This window comes from Psammomys obesus, unplaced genomic scaffold (genome assembly GCF_907164565.1).
Source record: "Psammomys obesus unplaced genomic scaffold, mPsaObe1.curated_primary_1811, whole genome shotgun sequence".
Taxonomy (NCBI): domain Eukaryota; kingdom Metazoa; phylum Chordata; class Mammalia; order Rodentia; family Muridae; genus Psammomys; species Psammomys obesus.
The window spans coordinates 390,236-403,628 of record NW_026590905.1 but is presented as its reverse complement, the minus strand read 5'-3'; the positions used below and the strand labels follow the sequence as shown (position 1 = coordinate 403,628).

The 13,393-nt window shown below is 51.3% G+C and overlaps 1 protein-coding gene across 1 annotated transcript; it reads right to left on the bottom strand.

Moving 5' to 3' along the window:
* Window positions 1–3,485: 3,485 nt before the first annotated feature.
* C1r (complement C1r) lies at window positions 3,486–12,526 on the bottom strand. Its single transcript, XM_055609432.1, has 11 exons — window positions 12,395–12,526; window positions 11,461–11,689; window positions 9,868–10,063; window positions 9,376–9,522; window positions 9,093–9,289; window positions 8,660–8,807; window positions 8,332–8,453; window positions 6,533–6,611; window positions 6,048–6,203; window positions 4,785–4,859; window positions 3,486–4,369 (listed from the first exon to the last, which is right to left on the bottom strand). Coding segments are annotated over exons 1-11 (2,118 nt in total). The 5' UTR covers window positions 12,397–12,526; the 3' UTR covers window positions 3,486–3,602.
* Window positions 12,527–13,393: the final 867 nt, after the last annotated feature.

The window sequence follows — 13,393 nt, the reverse complement described above, 5'->3', positions numbered from 1 at the left end:
ACTTGGGGAGGGGCATGCATGCAGAGGGTGGAGGAAGGGAGGGATTGGGACAGGAGGAGGGGGGAATCACAGGGGGAGATACAAAGTGAATAAAGTGTAATTAATAAAGAATTTAAAAAAAAAAAAAAAAAGAGCACTGGCTGCTCTTGCAGAGAGTTCGGTTCCCAGTATCTAATCTATATGGTAGGTCACAATCCTCTGCAACTCCTGTTCTGGGGATTAATTCCTTCCTTTTCCTATTTAAGATACTATTAAAAAATGAAGAAAATGAACTAGACCTCTGATACTTTCCTTTGAGACGGTCTAATGTAGACCAGGTCAGCCTTCAACTTCACATATAGCCAAGAACATGAGTGTCTGCTCCTCTTACCGCAGTTTCCCCAGGTGCTGGGCTTAGAAGTGTGTGTGGCTTTAAGAATGACAAGTTAACAGAAAAAAAAATTGACATGTTTTCAGTGAGATGCTCTAGTCTGCTTTGGCTTTTAGCCCTTGTTCATGAGCTGAGGAGGCTGTTAGAGAATACCACCCTTTCTGGCAAGGGGTGGTGATACAGGCTTATCACTCCAGCCCCTCAGGAGGATGGGGTAGAAGGACCCCAAGTTCCAGGCCAGCTGGGGCTACAGCACAAGTTCAAGGCCAGCCCAGGTAACTTAGAGAGACCATATCTCAATAAAACTAAATAAAGGGCTTCCAGGGAGAGAACAGACATGGCCAGATGGTCTGAAGACCTGAGCTCAATGCCCAGAATGTAGATCATTTACTCCTTAAATTGTTCTCTGTCTGCCACATCTGTGCCACGGCACACACACTCTCCTCCTCCACACACACACACACACACACACACACACACACACACACACACACACATACATGTAATTAAAAGAAAAGAAAAGAAGTGCCCCTCTCCCCCTCAGAAAGTCCTTAGGCAACAGAAAGGGGCTCCGAGGAGGCACGGTAAGGAGATTGGGACTGCTCTAGGTCCTGCCAGCGCTGAGCACTCTCCCTCCATCAGCTCTGGGCTCCTCTGATCTCAGCACATGGGACACAGAGGCAGGCAGATCTCCAAAGTGAGTTCCAGGCCAACCAAGGCTACAGAGTAAGATAGTGTCTCAAAAAAACCAAACCAAACCAAAACAAACCAAAACAAAACTAACCTACCAAACAAACAAAGACAAAAACCAGACAAGAACATAAAAATTTAATTGTTAAAAAGATGACTTAGGGCCTGGAGAAATGGCTCAGTGGTTAAGAGCACTGGCTGCTATTACAGAGGACCTGGGTTTGATTCCCAGCACCCACATGGCAGCTCACAATCACTCTTAAGTCCAGACCTAGGGAATCCAATACCCTCTTCTTCTGGCTTCCTTGGGCACGGGGCACACATGGTACACAGACATACATAAAGGCAAAACACCCATACACATAAAGCAATTATTAAAAAGGTTTTTTTTAAATGGCTTAGAATTTCTCCCTCATTATGAAATAAATTAAATAATTAAAAAAAAAAAACATATTTTAAAAAAGCCCAAGTTTGGGCCAGCAAGATGGCTCAGTGGGTAAAAGCACCTGCTGCCAAGCCTGAAGACCTGAGTTTGAATCCTGGAAGCCACATGATGGAAAGAGCGCGCTGACCCCTGCAAGTTGTCCTTTGACTTCTACACATGTGCCATGCTGAACATGCACATACACAGACACGCAAACACATACACAGGGAGGGAGGGGGAGAGAGAGAGAGAATAAATAACTAAATGTAAAGTAAAACAGAAATTTGTCCAAAGTCACCTGTATATTGTCCTTTTTTTAATAACAATTTATTTATTTTTGTTTTATGTGTGTGGGTATTTGAGTGTATGTCAGTGCACCGCATGCATGCCTGGTACCTATGGAGGCAGGAAGAGGGCATCGGATCCCCTGGAATTGGAGTTACAGATGGTTGTGAGCCACAATATGAGCGCTGAGAACTGAACCCAGGTCCTAGGCAAGAGTATCACGTGCTCATAACTGCTGAGTCATCTCTCCAGATCTCTTTGTACTGCTTGTTCTTAAGTAGGAGGTCTGGGGCCCTTCAAAGTGGGAAGTATGCCACTCGTGATAGATATTATAGCTGGGAGGGTACCAACATTTATTCTCCCTGGTAGGGAGTTAACGGCAGACCAAAGTCAGGCTATCATCAAAATTTACTTGGTGAACTAATGATTTTAGTGGGGTTACTTATAGGAGTATGCGTCGGGGGTTGCGCACATGAGCAAGAGTGACTCAGCAGCAGCTGCGCTGCTGGAAGTCTGCTCCAGCATGAGTGACAGCTCATGACAGCTGGAGCCCTGGGACTCACTGCAGGACATGCAGGCAGCCCTGCTCAGCTGAGCCTCTTCTAAGCAGCTTGGCTGGTCTGCGTGGCCTCAGGAGAGAAGCCTGCTTCATCTGGTCAATTTCAGGGACTTCCTGAGGTTTTTTGAGTTATTTCCTAAGTGATTTCTTGTTGTTATTGTTTGCTTTTTTGTTTGTTTGTTTGTTTTTTGAGACCCAGTTTCTCTGTGTAGCCTTGGTATCCTGAAGCTTACTCTGTAGACCAGGCTGGCCTCAAACTCAAGAGATCCACCTGCCTCTGGCTCCTGAGTGCTGGGATTAAAAGGTGTGCGCCACCACCGCCTGTCCCCCCCCCCCCCCCCCCCCCCTCCCCCCCCCCCCCCCGAGTTTTAAAGAGCCTGCCTTTAGAACTTTTTTCTTTCCTTTCCTCCTCCCCCCACCTCCTTGAAATAAGTTTCATGTGGTTTAGGCTGGCCTTGACCTAGCTGTCTAGCCAGGAATGACCGTGAATTTGTGCTCCTCCTGCCTCCACTTCCTGGATGCTGGCGCTACAGGCACGCGCAGCACCTGGTGACTCATCAGTTGTCTTTCGTCAGAAGAAGACCAGTGAGTATTAGTGAGCTCTCCATTACTGTAACAAAATACACGAAACAATCACCTTAACAAGAGGGAAGGCTGGGCTGCAGCGGTGGCTCAGCGGTTACGAGCCCTGGCCCCTCTTGCAGAGGACCAGGGCTGGTTCCGAGCACCTACACGGCAGCTCACAACCATGGATAACCCCAGTCTCACGGGATCCAGTGCCCGCTTCTGGTTTCTTGGTGGGGAACCGCATGAACACGGTACAGAGACATACGTGCACATTAAGTAATAATAATTAGGTATACGTTTGTGGGTATACGCAGATGTCTGAAAAGGCCGAAGCTGGAGTTAGAGGCAGTTGTGAGCCATGTGACAGGGGTGCCGGAAATCAAACTATGTTTTCTGCAAGAACAATCCATACTCTTAACTGGGCAGCCATCTCTTCAGACCAACATCGTTAGCTTTAACCCTGAGTTGCAGGCAGGGGGATTGTAAATTTTAGGCCAGCCTGAGCTACATAGTCAAACTATGTTGAAAACAAAACAAAACAGAACACCAGAATGTTGATGGGATTGTAGAAAAGCTTATTGTACACACTGTCCGCATCTGTGATTTTAATATGGGCATCATCGTGGTTATCAACAATTGGTCAGGTAACTTTTTTTTTTTCTTTTTAATACAATATGCACTGGGTTCTGAGCTGGTGAACTCTGGGTTCAGTTTTCCTCTCCCATCTCTTTCTTGATCCAGTCAACATAACTGAGTAACTTGGTGTAGAAGCCGTAACCCTCGCCACACCCAAGGCCCCAGGACACAATGCCCGTGGCCACCCAGATATCACGGTTGCGGTCCCTCACGGCAAAAACACTCCCACTGTCTCCCTGGCACGCATCCTGCTTTATGGTTGGGTCCCCGGAACAGAACATATTTTGAGAGAATACGTCCTTACTCTTTTTCCCTCGGAGCCAACTCTGGCACGCCTCCCGATTAGCCACAGGCAGACGGACAAACCTGAGGTTAAAAGCTATCTTATCTTCCGTTATCCCGAAGCCGCTGACGTAACCCATGAGGCCTTGGTCATAGAAGGTCTCATTGTCCGGGAGACAGATGGGGAGGAGGTTGGGGCCCAGCGTGACGCTGTTTTCCAGCTCTAGCAGGGCGATGTCGCCTTCAAAATTGTGAGGTTCATCTTGGCGGTAGTCTGGGTGGATGATGACCCTACGGACTGGGTGATGTCCCAGTCTTTGGATCTCGTACACATCTGTGTGGCCCAGGAAAACATCTCTACTGCCGTTTTCTCTTTGCTGACCCTTGGGGAAGATGGTGTGGGCTGCGGTGAGGATCCAGCGGTCTCCGAGCAGGGCCCCGCCCCCTCGCCCGTGGATATTGGTGAACGCCTGCCAGGGGAAGTTGCCCGCAGCGGCCTCCTGTCCTCCGATGATGCGCTGCCTCTGTGTCACAGGGTGGACAGGCTTTCCACACACTGCAAAGAGACGTGGGGGGGTGGAGGGGATGAGGGTCAGTCAGTCCCAGGTCCCGCCCCTATTTGTCCTCAGTTTCCCTTCCACCCTCTTTATCTTCCTGTTCTCATAGATCATTGTATGGCCCATTCTTGGCTAACTCTCCTTGTTCTTACCTTTTCCTTCCCGGAATTTCCCTTGACTTTACTCTCTGATCCCTCGTCTGTGGGAGCAGTAGACTGCCAGGACTAGTCTAGATTTCCTGTGCCTCTCTTTTCTCCCGGTGCACTCACTCTCTCTCCTTTTTCCTTACTCCTCACCGGGTCTTCACTTTGAGCTAAGGCATCGCCTCCCTTGATCTCCTCTCTCTGTACCATGCTTCTTCTCCCAGTACTGCAGAGGACACCTGGGATGACCCGGAGGGCATCCACCCTTTACCTGGCAGACACCGGGGTATCTTTTCTCCTTCCTCTTCGTTCTTCCAAATGCCCTGGGCTGTGCAGGTGTACACCCCTGTGGACAAGAGGAGTTAGAACCCAGGCTGGAGGTGATGGGCCAGAAAAGCAGGCAGCAGAGGCCTTTGGACACTGTGGATGTTACATAGGGAGTTGGAGAAAAGAGAACCACAGCCAGGGATCAAAGTTAACTGGTTCAAATCCACATGGATATATAAAAAATGTTACGGGACCCCATATGCCACACGTGTTGCCTTATTGTTGAGTTAAAAAAAAAATCAGAATACTTAACTGTCTATATTTGAGGTGAGGTCCACTTGGGAAAAAAAAAAAAAAGCCATGTCTTCCTTCTCGTATCTCTCTTTACAAGTTTTATTGTCAGGAACGGGCTGGCCTTGAATTTGGTGGCCCGGAAGCCTCCATCCTTTCACCGTAGCCATCTACTTGCTGGTTTTCCAGGAGGGCGGCACCACGCCCAGCCGTGGCTACATCTTCCATGTTTGTTACTGAACATTTTATCACATTATCCCATTTAAATACGTGACACCTTCAAGCATGTGTCATCTTCATTTTTTTTTTTTTTTCAAAATGAGGACACTAAGATTAAGGCTTTCCCTCCTTCTTTCCAGTGTTGAATATCTAACTCAAGGACCCTTACGTGGTAGGCAAGTGTGTTAACACTGAGCAATATGCTTTTTTTTTTTTTAATTTTAAAGAGAAATTTTAGTTAGATGTGGCAGCATGTCCCTGTAATCCTTGGGTTACAGAGGTAGGAAGAATATACAGAAAGTTTGGAGAGAGAGAGAGAGAGAGAGAGACAGACAGACAGAGAAAGAGACAGAGGCAGAGGGGACATTTCACCGTAAGTGTGGTGGTGGTGGTGCTGGAGTCGGTATGATGGTGGTGACTGGTGGTGTTGGAAGTGATGAGTGGTGACATCGGTATTTGGTGGTGTGTCAGCAGTGGCTATGGTGTGACTGTGCTGGTACTGGTGCTATTGGTGGTTAATGCGTTGTTACTGGTAGCACGGTTGTGGTGCTAAGAGGGAACCGGTGCCCTAAGAGTCTTTGCTCTCCATCGGCTTGTGTGCACTTTTCTTGAAACCTAATAGTTTTTTTTTCTTTCTTTCTTTTGGCATTGTAATTTAGGATCCTTCAGCCGGTACCTAGGACTCTATTGAAGAAATTTCAGCTGTCCCTCACAGCTGTGAAGAGAACCGGGGACTAGGATGGACAACAGTTCCTACCTCGCATGGACTCGCTACTGACAGCTCTGGTCTTCATCTTGTAGTATGGCTCATGGCAGTAATACTGCACTCTGGCTTCGTAGGTGTTCACGCCTTTTGCGGTGATGTAGCGGAAGTCCCCGTTAGCCAGGCTTCGGGGCTGCCCACAGTCCTTGACTTAGAGAGAACACAGGGTTGGAAGGGAGTGGAGGACACCTGTATGGGGACTTCAGAGGGGCAGTGAGCTGTCTCAGAGAGCCTCAGAGGAGTATGGTCAATAGGGTGGACACTTGCAATGGAGGGAGTGAAATTCAGTTCTGGCAGAGCCTATCAGGCCCGAGATAAAGACTGAACAGTTTCTGAGATGAGCTGTGACCTTCAGGGAACAGGCCAAGAGGCAGGACTCTTGGAGATGAGAGACTGCATTCTTTTTCCTCCCAGCTCAAGTCTCAAGACTAAGGGATGGCAGGTCCCTAGAGGGCAGAGAAATCCAATTTGTGACTTACTCTTGCACCTGGGCATGGCGCGATGCCATGTGCCATCATCCTGGCAAACGGCTGTGAAGGACAGCAGCGCCTGGTTTCCCTGTTTAAGCAGAAGTTAGACAAGCCATCAGCCCACAGCTTCTCTCCCTTCCATGCCGCGCTTTTGAGTGTAGGGAGCGTGGTGACAGGTGCTGTCAGTCTCTTAGACCTCAGCTCCCCCACGTCCCTCAGCTGTGGCTCCTCCTTCCTTCTCCCTATTCTCCCCAGCTAGTGCTCCCAGTCCAGGGCTGCAGATGGGATGCCGAGCTCCAAAGCAGAGAGTCACAGCAAGGTTAATTGGTAGGTCCAATAATCTTCTTTTTAAGACTCTTGTCTGTTTCAACTAGGTCTACCCAAATTGTAATAATAATAATCAACAAGTCAGGATGGTGCTTTTGTATGAAAACAAAGTCCAATTTCTGGAGCAGACTCTGGCTTCTCTCTCTCCCTGAGATACCCTTTCAGCCAATGTCTCCATCACAGTCTCTCCTAGATTGCAGTTTCCTTAAAGTCCAGGGCTTTTCCACCTGGCCCTTCTCATAGGTGTTCAACATGATGAGTGGACAGCTGGCACAAGACCAAGGAGTGGTTCTCTCTTGATAATTTTGGAAAATGGTTATTATTATTATTATTATTTTTGAGACAGGGCCTTGTCGTATAGCCTAGGCTGGCCAGGAACTGACTATGCAGCCCAGGCTGCCTTCAGATTCATGGTTTTCCTGCTTAAGCCTCACGAGCACATGTTACTGGTGTAGCTGCTACACCTGGTTATGAAGAACTGTTATTTAGTTATTAAGAATCAGACGGGTCTAAGGGCGAATACCTGTCATCTCAGCACTCAGGAGATGGAGGCAGGAGGATAGAGTTGAAATCTAGCCTGGGCTATATGGCGAGACCAACTGTCACCAACCAACTAACCAAGCACCCCTTCTCCCCCACCTGCTTGACCACACCTGCAAAGCTGAAGACAGGGCGGTGGGCCTGTGGTGAGACCACCAATGGCTACCAAAGAGCCCGGAGGGTGGGGTACCTGTCCCTGCTGTACACGAGCCACTGTGTGATGCCGAACAAGTCGGGACAGCGCCGCCCTGACTTTGCAGTTCTTACTTCTACAGTGAGTACTGGGTCCAATAGCATTTAAACTTGGCTGCACCTCGGATCCCCAATGGGTAGTTTTAAATAGTCAGGGTGCCCAGCCTGTACTACAGACTGATGGAATTAGACTCCCAGGCAGGCAACCCAGACATCAGTTCTCTCTTTCTCAATCTCTCTCGGTTTTTTTGAGACAGGGTTTTTTTCTGTGTAGCCCTGGCTGTCCTGAAACTCTGTAGAGCAGGCTGGCCTCAAACTCACAGAGATCCTCCTGCCTCTGCCTCCCTGAGTGCTGGGATTAAAGATGTGCACCACCACGGACTGGCTAAGACACCAGTTTCCTAAAACCCCTCTGAGTATTGCTTGTATACAGGCAACGTTAATCCTTTTTGCTTTTTTACAGTAGCCAGTTTTGAACCTGGGGCCACCAGCCTGCCAGGCAAGCACTCTGCTCCTGAGCTATAGCCACAGTCCTCTTTTCGCTTTTCACTTTGACACAAGGTCTCACTAAGTCACTCAGGCTGGCCTTAAACTTGCTCTGCAGCCCGAGTGGACCTTGGACTTCAGTTCCTTTCGTGTGCAGTCAGATCTGAGAGCAGACAGACTGATTCTTCCCGTTCCATCCTCCAGAGACCTTCCCATCTCCTCCTCCTGGGACACCCAGACGTTCTCCCCCATCAGCCCCTTACCTCCATGAGCTGGTATCCTTGCTTGCAGGTGACAATGAAGTAGTCCCGGAACTGGTACTGGGGCTGCAGATCCTGGATGATGGTGAACTCATCTAGGGTCTTGGGTTGCGGGCACTTGATGACTGTTGGTGAGGCCAGAGGGCATGTGCACATCAGAGCCATTGGTCCTTCCTTCTCCCCCACTTTCCCTCAGTACTGGCAGGCAAGGAAGGTGCTTACACATTTTAGTTTTTTTTTGGGGGGGGGGCGCTGAAGATTGAACCCAAGGTCTCGTACATGCTAGGTACAAGTTTTAGCAGTAAGCCGCACTCCACCCTAACTTTCTTACTTTCAGTGGTATAGTGTAGTTTCCAGCCTCTGCTGTCCCCCGATTCATCCGTGAAAAACAGCAGATCGACTGCATTGCCGCTGGTGTCCAGCTCTGGAGGTCTTTGCGTCCCACAGAATTCACCCAAGTTCTTTCCATTAGCATAGATCTGACAGGAACAGGGGTGGGGACTGTTACGTCTCCATCGAGGACATTTTTTTTTTTTTTTTTTAACACAGATGTCTGCTTGGGTATCAGCCTCATGGCCAAGGGTGGCCGTAGAGGTGGTGTCAGCTGCAGGTGAAAGAGGACCCCCCGGCACCTACTGGCTGTTGTCTGGAAGCTATTCTAGACCCAGGTGATGCTGGCCCACCCAGTCAGAGGACCCGGGAAGAGGCAGGGACCCGGGGAAGCCGTGAGAGTATGTGAAGGGGAGCGTAAGGTACGGCCGTACCTGGAGCTGGTCGTAGGGGCAGTGTACTTGCTGGTGGTCGTCGATTTCGAAAGGATCCAGGAACTTGAGGTGCAGCGTGAGGCCCCGCTCCACCCGGATGCTGTAGTTGCAGCGCAAATCCGGCGGGTAGGGCTGGGGATACTCCAGGCTAGAGACGTAGCCCGAAGGCTCCGTGTACAGCTCGCTGCTGCACTCAGCTAGGGGAAGAGAACCAAAGAGGTCGTGGGGGCTCTCAGGCCGGCGGGCCCCGCCCAGCCACCCCCTCCCCCACGCTCTGCCTCACCCTGGCAGGAGAGCCCGTCTTTCTGAAGCTCGTAGCCTGGGCGGCAGGAACAGAAGTAGCCCCCCACGTAGTTGTGACACAGGTGCTGGCATCGGGGCTGGGGATCCTCTTCCACGGAGTTGGGCCGGGGGGCACACTCATCAAGGTCTGGAAGGGATTTTCAGAAGGCAGGGTTTAACTTCCCGTCCAGACATTTCCGGGGTCAGAGCTGCTACTGGGTGCTCTCGGGTCCTCTGTGCGCAGACATGAGTGTGGTTCCTTCTCAAAGAGCCATGTACTGGAAGCCTGGAGACAAAGTCCGCTCAGGCCTCCATGTCTCTCTAATGTTCTCTGGGAACTGTTCAGTGGCGGCAGAGGCCAGATTGCCAGACCCCATCTTGAGGAGAAAAACCAGGAAAGCTAGGCTTCCAGCTTCTTTGGGTTCGAGCTTGTTCCCCTGCCCGCTCCCGTGGCTGAGGCCAGAAGGAAGGGCTGGCCACAGGGACCACTCACCTACAGCCTGGTAGTAGGCCAGGAAGCCCTTGTAGAACATGACATTCCCATTCTCTTCATTGGAGAAGTCTGTGTGGAAGGTCAGCAGCATCTTGTTCCCCTCGGACACGAATTCCTTCTCTCCTGGGGGGTTGCCCAGGCCCGGAGACTCCAGCTGCCCACAGAACCTTCCTAGCGTTTTCTTATCAGCAGAAATCTGTTGATGGGAGGACAGTGGAGAACAGCCATGCAGGGCTGGAGTCTGGTGGCACGCGCTGGGGCCGCCAGGTGGGTGGGGCACAGTTGACAGTCTGCAGGAGGCAGGTCTTTCCCCTCATCACATGCACCCTTGGGATTGCACTCCTCAGGTTGTCAGGCTCGGAGGCAAGTGCCTTTACCCCCTGAGCCATCTCTCCATCCCTGGACTGTGACTGAACCTCCCGCCTTCGAGTCCCAACTGTCAGCTAACTCGTCCCTCATCATTCTGTGCCTGGTACATCATCTGTTCCCTGTTCTCTGCCCCTCAGCCCAAGGCTCCAATCTCATTTCATTCCCACCACGTCCTGTACCCTCCTTCCCTAGGAATCCTTGCCTCTAGCCACTTTTATCAAGTTTCCTTCGTTCCGATTGGCCATCTTTAGTCTCTGTAGTTGGCCTCCTCCTCTTCTTCCTCTTCCTCCCCCTCTTCTCATCTTCCTTTTCCTCCTTGGGGTTTTTGACAAAGTGTTTTGCTGAGTAGCCTGAGTTTGCCTTGAACGTGCTGTGTAGCCCAGGCTGGTCTCCCTGGGACCGGGAACACGGGAGTGTGCTACCACGCCCTGTTTGCTCTGTTTTCCTCTTCATTGTTTAAAAACCGCACTGAGCTCTGCTATACTCAACCGAACTTGGTACCCAGCCGCCTCGGCACTGGGCAGCATCACCCGGCCTCTTGACCGCTTTTCTCTCAGATCCCTTAATCTCTCAAAAGCAGAGGAACACCTTCCTCACTCGCTTTGCCTCCAAATGCACCCCCACCCCCGACTGCCACACACGCCACTGCGGACTCGCTGAGACCTCCTTGTTGGGAAGACCTGCAGGTTGCACGTTACTGTCTCAGCCTTCAGGCTGTTGCCTGAGAATGATGGTGTGTGGGCGTGCACAGGCGGCTCTGCCTGGACCCTGCCTTTTGTTTTTACTGGACATAGAAAGGTGAGGCGGAGAAAGAAACCCTTTGAGGGGTACAGATTGGGGTAACCAAGATACTTGTCCTCCCCGGAAGGTCATGTGCAACCCATCACATCTTTCGTTTCCTCATGTTTCTGATGAGGTAGGTAGCCGTAGGGGAAACTGAGGCACAGCTATTTCTTAAGGTCGTACAGTTAGCCATCTCCTGACTCCTATACATAGTGAGATCTCCTGGAAAAAACAACAACAACCTCCCACCTTTTCCCTCATGGTTATCACCGAAGGCCTCAAAAGTCCCTGAATTCCTCCTCTATGGCACCAGGAACTGAAAGCGAGCATTTCTACAGGGCTGCACAACGATGGGCATATTGTCCAGGGTATTTGGAGCACAAACTTCCCGCTTCTGGAGCGGCCTGGCTTTGTCTCTCCCCCTCCCAACACGGCTCCTACCTTGACATAGTCGTAGAAACAGCCCTCAGAAGGCTCCACGTCAAACTGCCAGAAGACGAGTTTCACCCTGTACCCCTCGGGGACTGTGATCACGGTGGTCGTCTCAAAGTCGTTGGGGTAAGGCTTGGGATACAGAGGGGAGGTCACCTCTCCGTAGAGCTTCTGAGGGAGGTAGACGGAGCCCTCCACCCTGCAGACCACAGTCACCAGAAGGAGGACCAAGAGCCGCCTGTGGAAGAGAGAGAGAGAGAGAGAGAGAGAGGGTGTTTGTAGGGCCGGACGGGTGCAGCAGCCTTGCCATTTGGGGTGTTGTAGGGCAGGAATAGGATGCCCAGAGTGCCCATCCTTCCCCTCTGCCCACTCTAGACTTCACGGAGGTGCTGTGCTGGGGGGCAGCAGCCGCCTCCGCAGCCGCTGCGTTGGCGTCTCTCCCAGGCCAGTGTCCAGTCCAGAGGTCACCAGGCTCCTACACCCCCAACCCCAGCTGCCTCCTCTGCTCTCCCCTTCCATCTCTTTTCTTCCTGGGATAGGATGGGCTTGGGACCAGCTAACTGAGGGTGGGTGAAGCTTTCCGGCCCATGGCTCTGCAAAGGCTCCCCAGGCTTTAGCAAAGGCCTCTGGGAGAAACCCTCCACGGAGTCTGAGAGACACACACCGGGCCGAGAGAGTTCTCCTCCTCACTCAGAGAGTTCCCTCGCCTCACTGTTACCCTGATATCCCAGAGTCAAGAAAAGAGAAGCTGCCTCAGCTCAGGTCTAAGGGTCTGGTCCCTGGGAGGAGGGGCTGTGAGCGAGCCCCTGTATATGTGTGTGCATGGGAGATGGGAACTGCAGGAAGGAGGGTATTTTTTTTTTTTTTTTAATAATGTAGGAGCACATTTGCCTCCTGTGCCCAACTCCTCCCTCCTCACCTGATGCCCATTAGCCTTACTCACATGTCTCAAGGCCAGTTTGGTTTGGTTCCCCAGCTCTCCTGACAAGAAGAATCTTCAGGCTCTGTGAGTTGAAGGAGGGAGTGGACATGTAGAGGAGGAGGGAAGCAGGAGGGGAGGAGGGAAGCAGGAGGGGAGGACTGTGGCAGCGGAGGGGTGACCATTCCCGGAGAAGCGCGGTGCGGGGGGGGGGGGGGGGGGGATGAACCATTTGCATAATCAAAACATTTCTGAGCTCCCCGTTTAGTTTTGGTTTTGAAATCCCTGTTGCTGGTGCCACCTGGTGGTCATCTGGGAAAACATTTGGTTGGCGGTCCAGACTGGAGTTTCTAAAGCAGATTGGCGGTCCTGGGAGACTTTTCCTGGGGACTGCCGGTTGCACTTTGTTCGAGGCTCCTCGCCACGGCCGTCACAGGCTGCGGAGGCCCTCGAAGACTATGCTTTCTCACTATACTTATTCTCCCGGCAGTCGGGGTGACGAGGGTTTAAACACACTGGGTGAGAGGACAGAACTGGATGGAGGGGGGTACCCGGAGCAGGAAGACGCGGTGGTGTGGGGCGTTGGGGAGTTGCCAAGTCGCAGGACCCTAAAGCAATCCTACGCTTTGAGCGGCCCGTCCCCGTCACTGAACTAGGGCCGCTACAGAGGGGCGGAAACATCTTTTCTAGTTTGAGGTCAGGGATGTCATTACTTGGTGCTTCAAGCAAAGGGTGTTAGTACCGAGTGACTCGGTCTTTCTGGAAGGGAAACCAGGTTTCGGTTTCCCTTGTGGACAGCTGTACTGTCTACAAGGACATACCGTCCTGCTTAAACTTTTTTTTTTTTTTCTCCTGCAGTCCACAGCACCAAATGCTTTATGGCACGTTGTTCTGCGGAGGCTTGGGCTGCAGAGCAGGCTCTGTTCCTGTGACACTGGAGGCGGTCTGGATGTGTTCCTTATTAGATGAACCTTCCCTCTATTCCCCCCAGCTCATCCACCTACGAGATTATTCATGTTAGGA